The following is a 22,295-nucleotide window of genomic DNA, read 5'->3' on the forward strand; positions in this document are numbered from 1 at the left end:
GTTGCCATTAATTGATTTCTCCATTCTAGCCATTGTCTTCACAATTGCTAGCCTGAATTCCATCTCCAACATCTTGGTTATATCTGCATCCATTTGTAAATCTTCAGCATAAGTCATAATCTCTGATTCTTTTCTGTTTCAGGGGCTCCTCCTCCTAGTCATTCTGTTGATGGGTGTTTGAGGGAATGTATAGAGTCCAAATTATTGATCAGAACCCAAGCAAGATGCACCTGTTTTCTTGGGACCTTAGGGTTGCTGGCCTCTTGTTTTCCCAGCCTATCTTCTCTGGGAGGGGCCTGCCGCGCTGTTACTCAGGCAACCCTGTTTGGGCGGAGTTGCCCTGCACCCCTGTGGTGGGGGATGGGCTCAGTGGGAAGCAGTCTTTGGGACTTTTGTTCTCTGGCGCCTTTCCCTGGCGGCTTTCCATGTCTCTTCCACGAGTCAGAGCAGAAGAGACCATTTCCAACCCTCTGCCTCAGAGCAGAGAGACTGCAGTCTGTTCTTCAGTGAGCCCTCCAGGCTACACTGTCTCCGTTTCTGTCCGTGATGCTATAAACTGCAGCGTCCTGGGTTGTGCGCCCCTCCGCAGTGCTCCCAGTGCTGCCTCCAGGTCGGGGCATGTCTCTGCCCTTTGTGCTTCTAAAACCGCCAGCCACTCCCAATTCGCACATATGACTCCGCCAGTTCAGTTTCCAACCGGGCGGCTGCAGTTCGGGTGCGCCCGACTCCGATGCTCCGGGTTTCCACTCCGAGGACTGTAGTTCACCCGCGTGACCCCGGTGCTCCAGGTTTCTGTCCCCGGGGTTGCAGTTTGCATGTGCGTGACCCCGCAGCTCTGGGTTTCCGTCCCTGGGTCTGCCCTAAAGTCCTTTCCCCAACGCTACCGGTCTGCAAGTCTGTGCCCATCCGCATCGCGCGAGGCTGTCACTCACCAGCGGTGTGAGATCCCCATGGCCAGGCACCCTCCCGCTGCCGTTTATCCTCCAATATCTGCCCGCAGAATCATGGCTCTCCGCTTCGTACTTCAAAACCAACTGCCTGCGATATTCTGTTTGTAGAGATCCAGATCTTCTTACATCTCAGGCTGGTTTCATGGGTGCTCAGAGTGGTCTGGTAGATATCCAGCTCAATTCTGGGGACCAGCTGAAATAGGGTCCCCTACTCCTCTACCATCTTTACCCCTGACCGAACCACATCTTCTTTATCCATTCATCTGTTGAAGAACATCTTGGCTCCTTCCACATTTTGGCTATTGTGGATATTGCTGCTATGAACATTGGGGTACATGTGCTCCTTTTCACTACATCTGTATCTTTGGGGTTAAGTACCCAATAATGTGATTGCTGGGTCATAGGGGAGCTCTATTTTTAACTTCTTGAGGAACCGCCATGGTTTTTTTTTTTGAGAGTGGCTCAACCAGCTTGCATTCCCACCAACAGTGACATCCTCTATCTCCACATCCTTGCCAACATTTGTTGTTCCCTGTCTTGTAAATTTTAGACATTCTGATTGGTGTCAGGTGGTATCTCATTGTGGTTTTGATTTGTATTTCCTTGATGGCAAGTGATGTGGAGCATCTTTTAATGTCTCTGTTAGCTATTTGTATGTCTTCCTTAGAAAAGTGTCTGTTCATGACTTCTGCCCATTTCATGACTGGATTATTTGTTTTTTAGGTGTTGGGTTTGAGACGTTCTTTATAAATCTTGGATATCAGCCCTTTATCTGTTATGTCATTTGCAAATATCTTCTCCCATTCCGTGGGTTGCCTATTAGTTGTGTTGACTGTTTCATTTGCTGTGCAGAAGTTTTTATCTTGATAAAGTCCCAATAGTTCATTTTTGTTTTTGCTTCCCTTGCCTTTAGAGACGTGTATTGCAAGAAGTTGCTGTGGCCGATGTTGAGGAGATGATTGCCTGTGTTCTTCTCTAGAATTTTGATGTATTCCTGTCTCACATTGAGGTCTTTCATCCATTTTGAGTTTATCTTTGTGTATGGTATAAGAGAACGGACATGTTTCATTCTTCTGCATGAGGCTGTCCAATTTTCCCAGCACCATTTATTGAAGAGAATGTCTTTTTTCCATTGGATATTCTTCCCTGCTTTGTCAAAAATTAGTTGACCATAGAGTTGAGGGTCCATTTCTGGGTTCTCTATTCTTATCCACTGATCTATGTGTCTGTTTTTGTGCCAGTACCATGCTGTCTTGATGATCATAGCTTTGTAATACAACTTGAAATCAGGCATTGTGATGCTCCTAGCTTTATTTTTCTTTTTCAACATTCCCCTGGCAATTCGAGGTCATTTCTGGCTCCATACAAATGCTAGGATTGTTTCTTCCAGGTCTGTGAAAAATGTTGATGGTATTTTGATAGGGATTGCATTGAAAGTGTAGATTGCTCTGGGCAGCATAGACCTTTTCCCAATGTTTATTCTTCCAATCCATGAGCATGGAATGTTTTCCCATCTTTTTGTGTCTTCCCCAGTTTCTTCCATAACTCTTCTGTAGTTTCTATAGTAAAGATCCTTTACCTCTTTGGTTAGGTTTGTTCTTAGGTATCTTATGGTTTTTGATTCTATTTTAAAAGGAATCGATTCCTTAGTTTATCTTTCTTCAGTCACATTGTTAATGTATAGAAATGCAACTGATTTCTGTGCATTGAGTTTATATCCAGCCATGTTGCTGAATTGCTGTATGAGTTCTAGCAATTTTGAGGTGGAGTTTTTTGGGTTCTCCACATAAAGTATCATGTCATCTGCAGAGTGAGAGTTTGACTTCTTTGCCAATTTGAAAGCCTTTTCTTTTTATTGTCTGATTGCTTAAGTTAGGACATCTAGTACTATGTTGAGAAGTAGTGGTAAGAGTGGGCATCCTTGTCGTGTTCCTGACCTTAAGGGAAAAGCTCTCAGTTTTTCCCCATTGAGAATGATATTTGCTGTGGGCTTTTCATTGATGCCTTTTATGATATTGAGGTATGTTCCCTCTATCCCTATATTTTGAAGAGTTTTAATCAGGAAAGGATGCTGTATTTTGTCAAATGCTTTTTCTGTATCAATTGAGAGGATCAGATGGCTCTTGTTTCCTCTTTTGTTAATGGGATCTATCTCGTTGATTGATTTGTGAATGTCGAACCACCCTTGCATCCCAGAAATAAATCCCACCTGGTCGTGGTGAATAATCCTTTTAATGTACTGTTGGATCCTATTGGCTAGGATCTTGTTGATTATTTTCGCATCTATGTTCATCAGGGATATTGGTCTCTAATTCTCTTTTCTGATGGGGTCTTTCTCTGGTTTGGGGATCAGGATAATTCTGACCTCATAGAATGAGCCTGTAAGCTTTTCTTCTATTTCTATTTTTTGGAACAACTTCAGTAGTATGATTTCTTCTTTAAATGTTTGGTAGAGGGTGGGAGAATGGGTTAGCCTGGTGGTGGGTATTGAGGAGGGCACATTCTGCATGGAGCACTGGGTGTTATGCACAAACAATGAATCATGGAACACTACATCTAAAACTAATGATGTAATGTATGGGGATTAACATAAGAATTAAAAAAAATTTTTTTTAATTTAAAAAAATAAAAAATAAAAAATAAATGTTTGGTAGAATTCCCCTGAGAAGCCATCTGGCCCTGGACTCTTGTTTTTGGGAGTTTGTTGATTACTGCTTCAATTTCGTTACTAGTTATGGTCTATTCAGTTTGTCTTTTTTTTCCTGTTTCAGTTCTTGGTAGTTAATACGTGTCCAGGATTGCATCCATTTCTTCCAGATTGCCTAGTTTTTTGTCCTATATCTGTTGGTAATAAGTTCTAATAATTATTTCTATTTCCTTGGTATTAGTTGTGATCTCTCCACTTTCATTCATGATTTGATTAATTTGGGTCTTTTCTATTTTCTTTTGGATAAGTCTGGCCATAGGTTTATCAATCTTATTGTTTCAAGGAACCAGCTTCCAGTTTCATTTTTCTGTTCTACTGTTCTTCTAGTTTCTATTTTATTGATTTCTGGTCTAATCTTTATTATTTCTCTTCTCCTGCTTGTTTTAAGCTTTATCTGCTGTTCTTTCTCCAGAGCCCTTAGGTGTAAGGTTAACTTGTGCATTTGGAATTTTTCCAATTTTTTGAGAGAGGCTTGGATGGCTATGTACTTCCCTCTAAGGACTGCCTTTGCAGTATCCCATAGGTTCTGAACCAATGTGTTTTCATTCTCATTGGTTTCCATCAACTGTTTAACTTCCTCTTTAATTTCCTGTTTGACCCATTCATTCTTTAGCATGATGCTTTTTAACCTCCAAGTGTTTGTATTCCTTCCAAAATTTTCCTTGTGAGTGAGTTCCAGTTTCAATGCATTGTGGTCTGAAAATATGCAGGGAATAATCTCAATCTTTTGATATTTGTTGAGACCTGATTTGTGACCCAATATGTGAGCTATTCTGGAGAAAGTTCTGTGTGCACCTGAGAGGAATGAGTATTCTGTTGTTTTAGGATAGAATGTACTGTATATATCTATGAAGTCCAACTGGCCCAATGTATGCTTGAAAGCTCTTGGTTCTTTGTTACTCTTCTGCCTGGGTGATCTGTCCATTGCTGAGTGGAGTGTTGAAGTCTCCTAGTATTAATGTATTATTATAAATTTGATTCTTTATTTTGGTTAATAGTTGGTTTATGTAGTTGGCTGCTCCCATGTTGGGGGCATAGATATTTACAATTGTTATATTTTCTTGTTGGATAAGCCCTTTAAGTACAATATAGTGTCCCTCTACATCTCTTACTACAGTCTTTGGTTTAAAATCTAATTTGTCTGGTATATGGATTCCTACCCCAGCTTTCTTTGGAGGTCTGTTGGCATGATAAATTGTTCTCCATCTCCTCACTTTCAACGTGGAGGTGTCTTTAGGTTCAAAATGAGTCTCTTGTAGACAGCATATAGATTGGTCCTGCTTTTTTATCTGATCTGAAACCCTATGCCATTTGATGGGAGCATTCAGCCCGTTCATGTTGAGAGTAACTATTAAAAGATATAAATTTAGGGGCGCCTGGGTGGCTCAGTTGGTTAAGCAACTGCCTTCGGCTCGGGTCATGATCCCGGAGTCCCGGGATTGAGTCCCGCGTCGGGCTCCCTGCTCAGCGGGGAGTCTGCTTCTCCCTCTGACCCTCCTCCCTCTCATGCTCTCTGTCTCTCATTCTCTCTCTCGCAAATAAATAAAATCTTAAAAAAAAAATTTTTTTAAAAAAGATATAAATTTAGTGCCATCATACTGCCTGTAAAGTCCTTGTTTCTGTAGATTGTCTCTGTAAATTTCTGGTCTGTATTACTCTTCGGGTCTTTCTTCTTTTATAGAATCCCCATTAATATTTCTTGCAGGGATGGCTTGGTGGTCACATATTCTTTCAGTTTCTGACTGTCCTGGAAACTCTTTATCTCTCCTTCCATTCTGAATGACAGCCTTGCTGGATAAAGTATTCTTGGCTGCATGTTTTTCTCATTTAGTACCCTGAATATGTCTTAGCAGCCCTTTCTGGTTTGCCAGATCTTTATGGATATGTCTGATGTTATTCTGATGTTCGTCCCTCCATACTTAAGAAATCTCTTACCTTTAGCCCCTCTCCAGATAGGTTCCTTTGCTCTAAGATTTGCAAGTTTCTCTGTTATATGCCAGGGTGTTGGTCTGTTTTTATTGATTTGGGAGGGGTCCTCTCTGCCTCTTGGACATGAATGCTTGTTTCCTTCCCCAGATTAGGGAAGTTCTCAGTAATGATTTGCTCAAATAGACCTTCTAGCCCTCTCTCTCTCCACCCACTTTGAGATCCCGATAATTTGGACATTGGTTTGTTTCAAGACATTATTAAATTCTTGAAGCCTTTCTTCATGGGCCATTAGTTGTCTTTCTCTCTTTCCCTCAACTTCCTTTCCATCAGCCTGTCCTCTAGATCACTTATTCTCTCTTCTACTTCATTTACCCTAGCTATTAGAGCATCTAATTTAGACTGCATCTCATTCATAGCATTTTTAAGTTCAGCCTGATTAGATCTCATTTCCACGCTTAGAGATTCTGTATTTCCATTTATGCTTTTTTCAAGCCCAGCTATTAACTTTGTGTTTGCTATCCTGAATTCTATCTCTGACATCTTGCTTATATCCATATCAATTAGCTCTGTTGCAGAGAACACTGCCTCTGGTTCTTTCCTTTATTGTGAGTTCCTCCTTCTAATCATTCTGCCTAGGGGAGGATGGGTGAGCGAATGAACAGATTCCAAAATATCAACCAAGAACCAAGCAAAATTCAACCTAGAAAAAATCTGGAGTGGTTGGAAGCCACCACAGAAAAGCAAATAAACCCAACATGAACCAAAACAATAAAGAAGGAGGGGGAGACTATAATCTCACAGGGTGGACAAAGCAAGGTGATCTTTTTCCTGATTGGATTTTGGTTGTGTGTTAGAGAACACTACATCCCAAAATTGCAAGGAAAGCAATGTTCTCATATATATATATATATATATGGTAAAGTGAAAAAAGGACTAGAGTGAGGCATAAATCTATAAAATGTAGATGTGAGGGGGAAAAAAGTTAAAAAGCAACTTAAAAACATAAGTTGGGGGGTGCCTGGGTGGCTCAGTTGGTTAAGCATCTGCCTTCGGCTCAGGTCATGATCCCAGGGTCCTGGTATCTAGCCCCACATCAGGCTTCCTGCTCAGTGGAGAGCCTGCTTCTCCCTCCCCCTCTGCTACTCCCTCTGCTTGTACTCTCTCCCTCCCTCTGTCTCTCTCTCTCTGTCTGTGTCAAGCAAGTGAATAAAGTCTTTTAAAAAATAAAAACATAAAAACATAAGTTGGTGAAATAAGAATATAGTCGCAATGGGAAAAAGATTTAAAAAAAAGAAGAAATGTAAAATTTTAGACTGAAGGATAAACGATTCAGGAGGAAACACCTGGAGATCAATATATTGTTTTCCTCTGGCTCTGGAGTTTTACAGTCCTGTGAGATATATAAGCTTGTCATTCACCTGTTCTTCCAGTCTGTCTTCTAGGTGAGAGACCTGCTGTTTTGCCTGTCAGGTGTCTTGCCTGGGCGGAGTTGCCCCACCCCTTGTCAGGGGAATGGGCTTAAGGTTAGCTGGTCCTCTATGTGGCTTTTGTTCCCTGGTGGCTTTCTGCACCTTTTCAGAGGGTCAAAGCAAAAATAGCTGTGCTGGGATCTCTGGCCCAGAGCTGCAAGATTGTGGTCCCCCTTCTTCAGTAAACCCTCCAGGTCAAACCATCTCCACTTCTGTGTTCACCAAACTCGCAGACTCTCATGGTTTGCCCCCACTGCAATTCTCCCAGGAGGACTCCCTGGGGCCCACAAATGACACTTCGCTTTGTGCCTTTGCAACTGTGAGCTGTTATGGGCTCGCCTGTGCACCCTGCTCCACTGTTCCCAGGTCACGGCTGGGTGCCATCCTACTGTTCTTTCTGGGGCGACCACCACCCTGAGAGTTGTTGCTCAGTCATGGGCTCAGCCATTTCATCACTCCCAGGGGATGTTAAATGGCCCACACATTCCAGTCCTTTTCAGGGTGCTCAGGAAGACAGCAGTCTCCCTACTCACCTGGCTTGCAGTTTATAGCCACTGGAGCTGGGAGTCCTTCCTGGGCTCACTGACCATCACCAGTTTCCCCACTCCACTGCTTGGGTACTCTATTGGATCAGGCACCCCCATTTTTCTGTGCCTCCTGGGAGCCTGAGACCACAATGATGCACCTAGAATTCTGCTCTTTTCATCCCCTGTGCCTCTTTCAGAAAAGGATGTCTCTCACTGGAGCAGATTTCTAAGGGTTCTGATTTTGTGCTCTGGTGTTATATCACTTTCCAGTAGCCAGCTTATGGAGGCTCCCTCTGCCATCCCTTTATCTTCCAATATTTCCCAAAGATTCATGGTTTTTCACTTCCTACCTTGCAAAAAGCAGTCATTTTTCTGCTTGTAGAGTTCCTGATATATCTTCTTACATCTCAGGCTGAATTTATGTGTGTTCAGAATGTTTTCATAGATATCCAGCTAAATGTGAGGGACCAGATGAAACGAGGTCCCCTACTCTGCTGCTATCTTGCCTCCCCTTTTTTCTTTTTTTTTTAAATTTAAATTCAGTTAGCCAACATATAGTATATCATGAGTTTCAGATGCAGTGTACAATAATTCATCAGTTGCGTATAACAGCTGTTATTATTATTGTCCAAAAACAAATAGCCAGTCAAGAGCAGAACCCAGATTTATACCCAGGTCTGAATCTAAACTTGTGTTCCTTTAGTAATATTGCTCTGCTTAATACAGAAATGGGTTGTAGGGTGAGCACTGCCACAAACTGGCTCTGTAACTTAGTGTGATATACTGTATCACTTTGAATCTTATTAGTTTCTCATCTGTAAATTGGGATAAGGATAGGTAAAGTTCAGATTGCTCTGCATGTAATCTAGAGGAGGAAAATGGAAGTCTAGATAGGAGGGGCTTTAAATAATTGTCCAATACAAGTCAGTTTCATCCTCTGCAAGACAGTTGAATAGGTATACCAAGAACCCTCAATATGTTTATGCTCTTTAGTCTGGGCAACCCCACTCAGGCAGTGTGGAATAGTGGGTAGTGTTAGAGAGCCCTGCATTCAAATGCCAACATCCCATTTACTAGTTCTGTGGTCTTGGGCAAGTTACTACCCGGAATCTCAATTTCCTTTTTTTTTTTTTTTACAAATGGGGTAATAACACCCATCGTTTTTACCCTTTTCTAAGGTAACAAAATATAATAACATGAAAAGAGGTTTTGAATAAAGGAAGAAAAATCTCTCCCATTGTCCTATCTACCTAACACAATTTTCTTTGTGGTTCTGTGCCACTGAGGGTCACCTCTTAAGGCAGGAGCCAGAGGAGAGAGAGACTAAAGACAGAAACAGGCTAAAGTGAGACCAGGGTCTAGGGTGTAGAGCAAGAGCACCCATGGGATGGGCTGGAGCAAAGGTGAAAGCCAGATACTGATGCAGAAGAAAAGAAATGCCAAATCTGAGTGATGGGTAACAGCTAGGCAGTACCTGAAAACCAGAGAGTACAGAAAGCCAGTGGGAGGACAACAATGTGCTCTAGAGGGGCCTCCTTCCAAAGCTTTGTGGCTCTTTCATTTAGGCAGGCTTCAAATGGTCTTAAAAGTCTTTGAAACTGTGCCAGTATATTTTGTGCATATATATTTTGAAAAATGCAACCTAAGGGTATATACTTTTTCATTGAGTATCATATCTTCAACATTTTCCATGTCACAAGTCTTCATAGTGATTCCTTTTAATGGCTTCCTAAATATTGCAATTTTGCTCATAGTCCAGAATGAACATTCCTGTGTGTTAACTTTTTGTTTCCCTTAATTATGTCCTTAGAATAAATTCACAGGTGTGAGATTACTGAACCAGAGAGTATACAACTAGGATTTAACAGCCAGATGCAGGTTTTATTTTTTAGGAAAAGAAATAAGCTATAGTTCTTCCATTACTCTTCCTCTTCTGGAACCAAGGAGTGGACCCTGTAGAGTTGTGCTGTCCAATTAACCACATGTGATGGTTTAAAGTTAAATTAATTAAAATTTTTTAAAAATCAAAATTCAGTTCTTCAGCTGCACTAGCCACATTTCAACTACCCAGTAGCTACATGTGCCTAGTGTATGGGAAAGTATAGGTATAGAAAATTTCCATCATTGTAGAAAATTTAATGGACAGTGCTCCCTTAAGAGTTTATCAAAGGTCATGGTTGGCATCTTGGGTGGGAATTATTTGTGGTGTGGGACTTTCCTGTGCATTGAGAGGCTATTTAGCATCTCTGACCCATGTCCACTACATACCAGTCGTGCTCTCTCTTGAATCAGTCTAATAGCAAAAACCTCCACGTCTGCAAATGTCCCATAAGGAAATAAAATTATCCCCTTTTGATACCCACTGAGCTTCAGTCTTAGAATAAAGGATCTTCTACTTTTGGGGGGATGGCTTCAGGTTGGATCTGCCTGGAGAAAGAAAAGCTTAGAAAGATGGCTTAGAAAAATAACCTTGGCTCAGAGCCTAAATCTCTACTCCATTCCCATTTTCCTCCCTTTTCCTGCTGGTCTGTTTCTTGCTTTTTGGTAATTGTAGGAACAAGACCATGCAGATGGAGAAGATCAAGTCACGTTTGAAAGCTGAGTTTGAGGCCCTTGAATCAGAGGAGAGGCACCTGAAGGAATACAAGCAGGAGATGGACCTGCTGCTACAGGAGAAGATGGCCCATGTGGAGGAACTCCGACTGATCCATGCTGATATCAATGTGGTACGTGGCTGGCTTCCCAAAGCCTACCTATGGGCCCTTTGAGGACTAGACAGTAGTGAGTACTGTGGCCTCTCTTGAGATGTGGCTGTGGCCAACTTGGGGAAGTAAGCATCAGGCTGTGGTGGAATGGAAGAATCCAAGAGTTCTGAGATCTAGCTCTGGCACTGTCACTGATTGACTATATATCACCGGACAAGTCCCTTTTTCTCCTGGGCCTCATTTTCTCTCTCTTTACTATGACAGGTTCAGTCACCTCAGAGCACTGATGTGCTCTCATCCTGGGAGTCTGGGAGTTGAGAGCTAGCCTTGGGGTAAAGCAGAGCAGACAGCTGCCTCTGGGGTCTAGCTCAAAGGGCTATAAAACTTCCAAGTAGGCTAAACGATCCCTGCCAGTCTACTAAAGTGTAGCTCCCTTTTTAGAGTCTCTCTTTTGGAGATACTTGGAACAGGGTAAATGAACTGCCTGCTAAGTTGATAAGTTCCCCAATTTTTGGAGTTATTCAAGGAGAGCCTGAATGAGCACCTGTCTGGGCTACAGTATTGATGCACCAGGAGGAAAGTTGGAGGTGCTGACTTACAAAGTCCTTTCAATCCTTAGAGCCTAGGACAATGAGAAACATTTTTTAAAAAATTACATTTGAAGGAGTTGTTTCTATTTTTGGGAAACTCATTTCCATGACAATACTTATTTCCTGATATTGCCAAGCCTAGGATCTTAAAAGAAATAGGAATGTGATTTAGACAGTAGGTACTTGGTATTTTCTGTGTCAGAGGATCACAGGATTCCAGGGTTTCATGAGCTGCTGCCAGCTAACAAAGGATACAAAGCCAATACAAATAACAAAATATTAGCCACAGAGGGACTGAGAATCTAAGCCAGTGGATGTCTAACTTAAACTTGAATAAAAGTCACCTGAAGAGGTTCTTAAAACAGATTATTGGACTCTACACCAGAATTTCTGATTTTTATGTCTGGGGCCATGCCTGAGAATTTGCATTCCTAATGAGTTTCCGGGTGATGCTAATGATGCTGATCTGGTGACTACATTTTGAAAACCACTGATCTAAGAGAAAAGCCACCAGCCTTGGAAGCTTAATCCCCGAGTCTTTGTCTATGCTTTGCCCCTAAGAAGTATTTCTCTGGGGAAGTTTCTTAAGTTTCTTCTTTCTGAGTCTCAATTCTCTGATCTGTAAAATGGTGGGGTGGACTAAATGAACTCTAAGGGCCATTCTAGCTTTAAGGTGCTATATTTGAATAATAACTACCATTTATTGAACCTTTTCTCTGTGGTAGCCCTTGTACTGAGAGCTTTATATGAATTCAATCACTGAAAATTCATAAGATTATATGAGGTAGGAACTATTATTATCACCATCATAAAGATGAAAAAAAACTGAGGCTTGACAAGAGTCACATAGAATACATGAGGACTTGGCCATAGATTGGTCTGGATCTGGAGCCTGGGTTATTTTATCCACTTAGCTTTGCAGAGAATGATGGTGTCTTTTCTCTGTACCTACCTCACTCTGTGTTCCAGATGGAAAACACCATCAAACAATCTGAGAATGACTTAAATAAGTTGCTAGAGTCTACTCGGCGGCTACATGATGAGTATAAGCCACTGAAGGAACATGTGGATGCCCTACGTATGACTCTAGGCCTGCAGAGACTCCCTGACCTATGTGAAGAGGAGGAGAAGCTCTCCTTGGAGTAAGCTGCCTATTCCCTGTCCCTGCAACATACACACAACACACACAACACACACACACACACATACAGAGGCGCATACACACACATAAAGCCTCGTTTAAAAGTCATAGTACCCAGTCCTAGCTTCAGGCCTGTCAGTAACTGACTCATTGTATGACTTTGGGCAAGTCTCTGTGTATCAAAATAAGGATGGTTAGACTAGTATTACCAGCTAGTTTTTAAAATTCTCTGTGCAATTTTGACAACATGAGACTGTGTCTATGACCCTGTGTGTGTGTGTGTGTGTGTGTGTGTGTGTGTGTGTGACTCTTAAGAGGTCACTTCCCAAGTCAAGATCTAGCAGGGGTGTCTAGAAACCTTTGAAAACATAGAAGGCTGGGCTTTCATGGTCTCCAGGGGCTAGCCTGGAACTTCATCTTAAGACCCAGAATTAAGAACTACACTCACCTTACAGAGAGAGTTCAGTTCAGGAGAAGGAAGCACACTTCCTTAAAGTAGAGCAAGTTGCCTGTGGAAGTGGTGAGCTTCATATTCCTAGAAGTATGTCAACAGAGGCCTGAGGATACTTAATGGGAATATTGCAAGGGTACATGGGAAGAACAGCAGGCAAATGCCCTTTAAGGACTTTGCTAGCCCTGGGAGTCTTGATTTTCTGGGTGTGTCAGAGCCAAGGAGGAGGAGGATTACCCTTCCCAGCAGACAGTGGCCCAGGTACCCAAGGAGAAGAACCTTGTGCTGGGGAGGGTGCAGGAACTTTCTATAGTGAGCCACAGCTCAACCCCTTTGGTCCTGTGTCATGGAGTCTTTAAGAGGGGCAAGGTTCTCCTTGCTTTCAGAATGATCCAGCTAATGTCTTTCATCTCCAAAGTTACTTTGAGAAGCAGAAAGCAGAGTGGCAGACGGAGCCTCAGGAGCCCCCCATCCCTGAGTCTCTGGCCGCTGCCGCTGCTGCTGCCCAGCAACTCCAAGTGGCTAGAAAGCAGGACACTCGGCAGACAGCCACCTTTAGGCAGCAGCCCCCACCTATGAAGGTAAGTGAGCTGGGTAGGGGTTGTGGAGGAAGCAAGGTATCTTCAAGCAGCCCCATGGAAGGCTAGGACTGGGGCTTTGTAGTTACCTATTTGTGCCTTTCTAAAACAGACTTTGCTTGGGACACAGAGGAAGGGTTGGTGTATATGTGCTATAGCAGACCAGCTGATTTTATTGTTTTATATTCCCCGAGGGGCTACAATGCAGGAAGGTTGGCAGATTCTGCTAAAGCATAATTTTAAAAAGTTAGAAACAAGACTTGTGCAAATATATAGTGAGCATGTGTTGTTAATGAGGGAGTCAGCAGGATTACAAAACTGGTTCCAAAAGCATTTGAGAAACAGATAACTATATAGTAAGAAAAGGAAAGGAATGCTGAAATAAGTTTGCAAAATTAAATACAGAACTGGTTGATGTCCTACAGAGCAATAAACTGTAACCTTTGTGATTATCTTTTCCTTGGAACAGAAATAATCTGCATCTCTACTGGGCAACAACCATTTGTAGCTGATTAGCATAAATCACAGTTTGGGCCCTAATCAATAGTAAATAGTCAAACAAAGGGACATTCTCCTAGAGCAGGGGTCAGCAAACTAGAACCCACAGGCCATGTCTGACTTGCTTGTAAATAAAGTTTTACTGGTAAACACATGCTTTTTTGTTTATGTATTATCTGTAACTTCTTTCATGTAGAACAATTATATTTGAGTAGTTGCAACTAACATCATGTAACCTGAAAAGTCTAAAATATTTACTCTTTTGGCATTTGTAGAGAACATTTACTGACACCTATCCTAAAGAATTAAATAATCCTTAATAGAGCCTGTTGGACTATGCTCCAATATAATGTTAAAATGATATGTAATTCTCATTTTGCCTTATTTCCAAATTCTGGATATTTTTCCTCAATAACCCTCTTTGACCCTCATCCCCTTATAGCCTTTACTTCCCTTACATCTGGCACTGATCTCTCTACTTGTTGAGAAGTACTAGTAACCTCTTCCTGTTGGGAAATCACAATTGCTTTCTGGACCCTTGGGGATCAGAAGGCTGAACCATAGGCTAGAAGAATCTGATCACTAACTTTCTTTGTCCTGTGTCCTCCCACCAGGCCTGCTTGTCATGTCATCAGCAAATTCATCGGAATGCACCTATATGCCCTCTGTGCAAAGCCAAGAGTCGGTCCCGGAACCCCAAAAAGCCAAAACGGAAGCAGGATGAATGAAGAGATGGAGAACCCATGGAGCTCTGCTACTCATAACCTCTCCCCTTGGCCAGAGTGATTAATGTCCTGATTTGAAACCACCCTACCCCACCTCTACTGAGTTTCCTATTTAATGTGATGGAAGCACAACCCCTCTCACTTTGCTCTTATTTCTTTCTTCTCTTGGGGTTTCTGACTTAAGAAGAGATATGGTTCAGGTGCTAATGACAGTGTATCTGATGATCCCTTCTCTCCCACTCACATTTCAACCCCTGCCCTTGTTTGAAGCTGAAGGAAGGGCACAAGGCCCAGATGTGATTCTCTGCCTCTTGTGTCTGATGCCTGGGGCCTAAGGGCTGAGGGCTGGAGGAGGCCCTTGTTTCAGGTGAAGGCTCCAGTGTGCCCCTTCCCTGTACTTTTGCCTTAGGCTCTGAAGGGACAACAGTCTTCTTGCTGGACTTTCCAGTAAACTTGGTGTATATATCTTCCCCATGTGCCCCTTCATTTCATCTCATCTAAGCAAGGGCCAGAGGTAAGTTGGACAAGCCCACCTTTTCATCTTCATTTGGGAGGCCTGGCTGTTATTATGGAGTTCACTCCCATGCCAGTCTCCCAGATATGCTAAAGTTCTCAGGTACAGGTTGTGTGTCTAGAGATCCTGAGATCCCCATAACTCTCATTTTTCAAATCAGTGGCAGAAGTTCCCCACAGTGAAATCAGAGAGCCACACCCACTCCGCAAATCCTAAATAACTTGCTGCCTAAATCATTGGGCTCTACTGTAGGGGCTACCTTAGGATGAGAGGAGCCCCAGGCTGACATCTGTGTTGCCAAGTGTCCAAAACCATTTTTGTTCAAAACCATTATTCTGGCACTTACTCAATGATATATCTTAGGGGTTAGAGGCGTGAGTTGAGAGTCAAGTGAATGCCAACCATTTTACATATGTAAGAGTGTGGGACTTCCCCTCCATTCATCTCTCCCTCTCTTGGGTCCACCCTCTTCTATAAGGTAGCCTCAGCTCAGGTCAGCTGCTGGCCACCCCCTTTCCTACAGATTCTGTTGATGGCCTTCCCTTACAGAAGAAAAGGCACTGGACTCCCCAGGCCCTACAGTTCTCCTCTCTACCAAAATCAGATCTCTAGTCAAGTCACTCTTAGACTTAAAGGACAGAGATGGGGGTTCGCTTTAGATCCAATTCTCAGTCCCTGGTTGGGAAAGGGGATATTTTCCTTTCTTTTCTTAACTGTAGTTTTAATTTGCCACAGTGTTTTTTATTCATAATATAAAAAGTTCCTCTGCTCTTTGAAAGTGAGAGTGTTATGTCTGTACAAATTCTTTTAAATAAACATTTGTTCATTGGAGTGAATGCTGATGAGTGCCTATAAGTACCAAGTAATAGAAAAGATATAGTGATTTTTCCCCTTCTGGGTAGCTCTTCACTTTTATTCACTCAACCCTACAAATGAGGAAACCAAACATACCAGTGCACAGTAATTTATTATTATTATAATTGCCATTTATTCAGTAATTACTCTGTGCCAGGTCTCTGCAAGATGCTTTATGTACATGATTGTATTTGATTTTCAAAACAATCTTTCAAGCTAAGTATTTTTATTACATTTTCCAAAAAGGTAAAACAAAGCTCAGAGAAATTAAATAACTTTCCCAGAGTTAAATAACTGGTAAGAGAAATTTCAAGATTTGAATCCAGATTTGGTTCTTGAGCCCATTTTTTTCTACTTTTCTCTACGATCTTTTTTTTTTTTTTCTTTAAGCCTTTCTCCCTTTTGGGATGGTTTGATGATGGAGTAGTTGAAGTAACTCTAAACTAGAAATTAGGGACTAGGAATCCAGTGACTGATGCAGGAATACAAAGGCCTAGTTCCCTATAGAAATATTATAGGGAACAACAGTGAAAGACCATCCTAGTTTCAGAGCTCTCTATAGGGTGGACTGAGGTTTCCATTAAGACTGCATTGCGGTTCATCAGCACCCTCTGCTCAACCCTGCCTCCTCTAATGCTTCTCCTCTACAGGTGTTAATCCCAAGACCTCCCTAATTAACATCCTGTACATTAAATAGTCCCAGTGCTTCCCAGTAACCCAATAGCTCACAAAAATGCCTCTGTGCCTCAGTGTCCTCATCTGGAAAATGGGGAAAATAATAATACCCTCTTCTGAGGCTATTGTAAGCAATGCTAGGTACATAGTTAAGCACTCAATAAGTGTTAATTTCCTTCAAGTAGATTGAATGACTGGTCAAAGAAATACTATTTTTCTTACCTGATATTACTTCATCACCCCAGACTTTGTTCATCTACAAGCCTGCTTTTCAGGTGGCCCAGGCTCACTGTGGGCAAAGGGAGGACACTCAGCTGTGTGACTTGGGGTATATCTTAACCTGTATAGGCCTCAGTAGGTCCCTGTAAGTATATGAGGAGTGGTTATTGCTCTGCATCCTTGCACACTGGAGGTCAGATTCGTCAATTCTAAACATCAATTGTAGCACCACTAACTAGATCAGCCATTTCCCAGAGACACTCCTGAATGGGAAGGAACAATCATGTGTTGAGCACCTACACCTGCTAACCACTGGGTGGAGTGCTACTACCTCATTTAGTTTCTTTGGTTCATTTATCTATTGTTGTGAAACAAACCACCCCAAAACTTAGTGGCTTAAAACAACAATTTATTTGCTCATGACCTGCAATTTGTACAAGATTTGCTGGGAATAGCTTATTTATATTCCATGTGGTGTTGCCTCAGACAGCTTGGCAAGGTCTGGAGGATCCATGATGTCTGCACTCTCATATCTGGCACCTCAGCTGGGCTGCCTGGGCTTCCCACCTCCTTTGTTAGTATTTTATCCTCCACAGCCTCTCCTCCACTTGGCCTCTCATCTGAGTAGTCAGATATTTTTTACATGATGACAGGCTTCCAAAGGGTAAAAAACAAAGCCTTTTGTGGCATAAGACCAGAAGTGATATAGCAACACTGCTGCTGTACTCTAATTGGTCTAAACAAGTCACACAGCTAGCCCAGATTTAAGAAGTGGGGAATATCCTAATGGGAAGAGCTACATGCTTGTCAGAGATGGGAGGAATTGTTGGCCATATTTGCAGACAATCTACCACATTTTCCAACAACCTTGCAAGGAAGGTGCTATTTGTGCCCATTTTATAAATGATAAAACTGTGACTCAAAGAGGTAAAGTAATTGCCCAACAGCTAAGAAAAAGGCACAGCCAGGAGTCAGACCCAGGTCCCTTTTCCTCTAAGGCTGTGTTCCTTCTGCCTAACTACACTGCTGACAGGAAGTCTGAGACCTGCTTAAAGGAAAAGAAGGAAAGAGAAGGAATAAAAATAGAGTGAAATAAGAAGACAATGGGGATGTACAAGTTTGGAGACATCTGAGTGGCTCAATCGGTTAAGCGTCTGCCTTCAGCTCAGGTCATGATCCCAGAGTCCTGGGATTAAGTACCACATCAGACTCCCTGCTCCCTCTACCCTTCCCCCCTGCTCATGATCTCTCTCTCTCTCTCTCACTCTCAGATAAATAAATAAAATCTTTAAAAAAAAAAAAGAGAAAAGATTGAGGAGGAGGAGAGTAAAGGAAGTTAACTGCACTGGTAAAATCATTTACACTTCAAGCACCTTTTCAATATTCTCATTTGATGCTTATGTTAATACCCTGTACTGTTAGTCCTGCATGTATTATTATCATCCACATTTTAAAGATGAGACCCAGAGAGGGGAACTGACTTCATCAAAGGCACAAAGCAAGTTAAGAGCAACTAGAGCCATAACTAGAACTCACGTCTTCCAATCTTGTAATAACCCAGTCTGGGTACCTCTTTACATTTTTGACACAGTGGGGATGAATTTATTTTTAATCTGAAGATTTATGTTTTCCTTCCATATTTCATTTTTTTTAATTTCAAGATTTGACTTAAATTCAAGTTAATTAACATAGAGTGTAGTGTTAGTTTCAGGGATAGAATTTAGTGATTTATCACTTGCGTATAATACCCAATGCTCATTACAAGTGCCCTCCTTAATGCCCATCACCCATTTACTACATCCCCTGACCCATGACCCCTCCAGCAACCATGAGTTTCTTCCTTATTCCTAGGAGTCTCTTATGATTTGCCTCCCTCTCTAATTTTATCTTATTTTATTTTTCCTTCCTTTCCCCTATTTTGATCTGTTTTGTTTCTTAAATTCCACATATGAGTGAAATCATATGGTATTTGTCTTTCTCTGACTTGTTTTGATTAGCATAATACACTCCAGTTCCATTCATGTCATTACAAATGGCAAGATTTCCTTCTTTTTATGGCTGACTAATATTCCATCATATATATACCACATCTTCTTTATCCATTCAACCATTGGTGGATATTTGTGCTGTTTCCATATTTTGGCTACTGTGGATAGTGCTGCTATAAACATTGTGGTGCATTTGCCTCTTTGAATCACTATTTTTGTATCCTTTGGATAAATACCAGGGAGTGCAACTTGTGGGTCATACAGTAGTTCCAATTTACCTTTCTGAGGAACCTCCATACTGTTTTCCAGAGTGGCTGCACCAGTTTGCATTCCTCCCAACAGTGTAAGAGTGTTCTCCATTCTCCACATCCTTGCCAACATCTGTTTTTTCCTCAGTTGTTAATTTTAACTATTCTTTTTTAAAAATATAAGTTATTTAAATTCAATTTAGTTAATGTATACTGTATTCTTGGTTTCAGGGGTAGAATTTAGTGATTCTTCAGATGCCTATAACACCCAGGGTTTGTTACATCAACGCCCTCCTTAATACCCATCACCAGTTATGCCTTCCCCCCACCAACCTCTCCTCCAGCAACCCTCAGTCTGTTTCCTAGAGTTCAGCATCTCTTACAGTTTGCCTTCCTCTCTATTTTCATCTTATTTTATTTTTCCTTCCTTACCCCTGTGTTAATCTGTTTTGTTTCTGAAATTTCACATGAGTGAAATCATGTGGTATTTGTCTTTCTCTGACTGACTTATTTCGTTTAGCATAATACCCTCTACTTCCACTGATGTCCATGCAAATGGCAAGATTTCATTTTTTGATGGCTGAGCAACATTCCAGATAGATAGATAGATGATAGATAGATAGATAGATAGATAGATAGATAGATAGATAGATAGATAGATATGTAACATCTTCTTTATCCATTCACCTGTCAATAGACAACTGGGTAATTTCCATATTTTGGCTATTGTGGATATTGCTGCTATAAACACTGGGGGGGGCAGGTGCCCCTTTGAATTACTATGATTCTATCATTTGGATAAATACCTAGTACTGCGGTTGCTGGGTCGTGGTATAGCTCTATTTTTAACTTTTTGAAGAACATCTATACTGTTTTACAAAGTGGCTGTACCAGTTTATATTCCCAAAAAAACTGTAAGAGGGATCCCCTTTCTCCCCATCTTCATCAACATCTGTTGTTTCCTGAGTTCTTAACTTTAGCAATTCTGATTGGTGTGAGGTGGTATCTCATTGTGGTTTTGACTTGGATTTCCCTGATGCGGAGAGATATTGACCATTTTTTCATGTGTCTGTTGGCCATTTGTATGTCTTCTTTGGAAAAATGTCTGTTCATGTCTTCTGCCCATTTTTTGACTGGATTATTTGTTTTTGGGGTGTTGAGTTTCATAAGTTCTTTACAGATCTTGGATAATATCTCTTTATCTGATATATCATTTGTAAATACCTTCTCCTATTCCATAGGTTGCCTTTTAGTTTTGTTGATTGTTTCTTTGCTGTGCAAAAGCTTTTTATTTAGATGAAGTCCCAATAGTTCATTTTTCCTTTTGTTTCTCTCAAATTTTGAGACATGTCTAGCAAAAATTTGCTCCTGTGGAGGTCAAAGAGGTTGCTGCCCATGTTCTCCTCTAGGATTTTGATGGATTACTGTCTCACATTTAATTCTTTAATCCATTTTTGAGTTTATTTTGCTGTACAGTGTACAATGGTCTAGTTTCATTCTTCTGTGTGTGGCTGTCTAATTTTCACAGCACCATTTGTTGAAGAGACTGTCTTTTTTCCATTGGATATTCTTTCCTGCTTTCTCAAAGATTAGTTGACCATAGAGTTCAGGGTCCATGTCTGGGTTATCAATTATATTCCATTGATCTATGGGTCAGTATTTATCCCAGTACCATACACTCTTTATGATTAAAGCTTTGATACACAGCTTGAAGTGGGGAATTCTGATGCATACAGCTTTGGTTTTCCTTTTCAACATTACTTTTCTTATTCAGAGTCTTTTCTGTTTCAATACAAATTATATGATTGTTTATTCCAGCTCTGTGAAAAATGATGATGGTATTTTGATAGAGTTTTTTTTTTAATTTAAATTCAATTAGCCAACATATAATACATCATTAGTTTTTATATAATGTTCAATGATTCATCAGTTGCATGAAACACCCAGTGCTCATAACCTCACCTGCCCTCTTAACACCCATCACCCAGTTACCCCATTCTGCCACCCAACTCCATTTACACAACCCTCAGTTTTTTTCCCAGAGTCAAGAGTCTCCCATCGTTTGTTTCCCTCTCTGATTTTTCCCATTCAGTATTCCCTCCCTTCCCCTATTGTCCTCTGCACTATTCCTTATATTCAACATATGAGTGAAACCATATGATAATTGCCTTTCTCTGCTTGACTCAGCATAATACCCTCCAGTTCCATTCATGGCGATGCAAATTGTAGGTATTCATCCTTTCTGATGACTGAGTAATATTCCATTGTATATATGAACCACAGCTTCTTTATCCATTCATCTGTCAAAGGACATCTTGGCTCCTTCCACAATTTGGCTATTGTGGACATTTGTGCTATGAACATTGAGGTGCATGTGCCCCTTCTTTTTTTTTTTTTTTGAGAGAGAGAGAGAGAGAGAGAGAGAGAAACAGCATGAGAGGGGATAGGGTCAGAAGGAGAAGCAGGCTCCCCGCCGAGCCGGGAGCCCGATGTGGGACTCGATCCCAGGACTCCGGGATCATGACCTGAGCCGAAGGCAGTCGCTTAACCAACTGAGCCACCCAGGCGCCCCAATGTGCCCCTTCTTTTCACTACATCTGTATCTTTGCGATAAATACCCAGTAGTGCAATTGCTGGGTCCTAGGGTAGCTCTATTTTTAAATTCTTGAGGAGCCTCCACACTGTTTTCCAGAGTGGCTGTGCCAGCTTGCATTCCCCTTAACAGTGTAAGAGAATTCCCCTTTCTCCAGATCCTCAGCAACATTTGTTGTTCCCTGTCTTGTTAATTTTAGCCACTCTAACTGGTGTTAGGTGGTATCTCATTGTGGTTTTGATTTGTATTTCCCTGATGGCAGGTGGTGTGGAACATTTTTTCGTGTGTCTGTTGGCCATTTATATTCTTCTTTGGAGAACTCTCTGTTAATGTCTTCTGCCAATTTCATGACTGGATTATTTGGTTTGGGTGTTGAGTTTGAGACGTTCTTTATAAATCTTGAATATCAGCCCTTTATCTGTTATGTCATTTGCAAATATCTTCTCCAGTTCCATAAGTTGCCTTTAAGTTTTGTTGACTGTTTCCTTTGCTTTGTAGAAGTTTTTTATCTTTTTTCAAATTTTATCTTATTATGTTATGTTACTCACCATACAATACATCATTGGTTTTTGATATGGTGATCCACGATCCATTGTTTTCGTACAACACCCAGTGCTCCATGCAGTACGTGCCCTCCTCAATACCCATCACAGGGCCAACCAATTCCCCCTCCCCCCTCCCCTCTAAAACCCTGTTTGTTTCTCAGATGCCATAGTCTCTCATGGTTCACCTCTCCCTCCAATTTCCCCCACCCCATTTTTCCCTTCCTTCTCCTAATGTCCTCCATGCTATTCCTTATATTCCACAAATAAGTGAAACCATATGATAAATGACTTTCTCTGCTTCACTTATTTCACTTAGCATACTCTCCTCTAGTCCCATCCATGTTGATGTAAAAGTTGGGTATTCATCCTTTCTCATGGCTGAGTAATA

The 22,295-nt window shown here is 41.4% G+C and overlaps 1 protein-coding gene across 5 annotated transcripts in view; it reads left to right on the forward strand.

The window, feature by feature from the left end:
• The window catches only part of ZC4H2 (zinc finger C4H2-type containing), a 43,180-nt gene extending 27,565 nt beyond the window's left edge, over positions 1 to 15,615 (forward strand). For 4 of the 5 annotated variants that reach the window (XM_081808780.1, XM_081808779.1, XM_006738421.3 and 1 more), the window contains 4 exons: positions 10,137 to 10,308; positions 11,847 to 12,019; positions 12,888 to 13,050; positions 14,160 to 15,615. In XM_081808780.1, the coding sequence (XP_081664906.1) occupies positions 10,137 to 10,308; positions 11,847 to 12,019; positions 12,888 to 13,050; positions 14,160 to 14,273 (622 nt within the window). In that variant the 3' untranslated portion in view covers positions 14,274 to 15,615. The remainder of the gene's footprint in view (positions 1 to 10,136; positions 10,309 to 11,846; positions 12,020 to 12,887; positions 13,051 to 14,159) is intronic. The other variant, XM_081808782.1, reaches the window with a different exon arrangement.
• The last annotated feature ends 6,680 nt before the right edge of the window (positions 15,616 to 22,295 follow it).

This window comes from Leptonychotes weddellii, chromosome X (genome assembly GCF_054177405.1).
Source record: "Leptonychotes weddellii isolate Sample4059 chromosome X, ASM5417740v2, whole genome shotgun sequence".
Taxonomy (NCBI): Eukaryota; Metazoa; Chordata; class Mammalia; order Carnivora; family Phocidae; genus Leptonychotes; species Leptonychotes weddellii.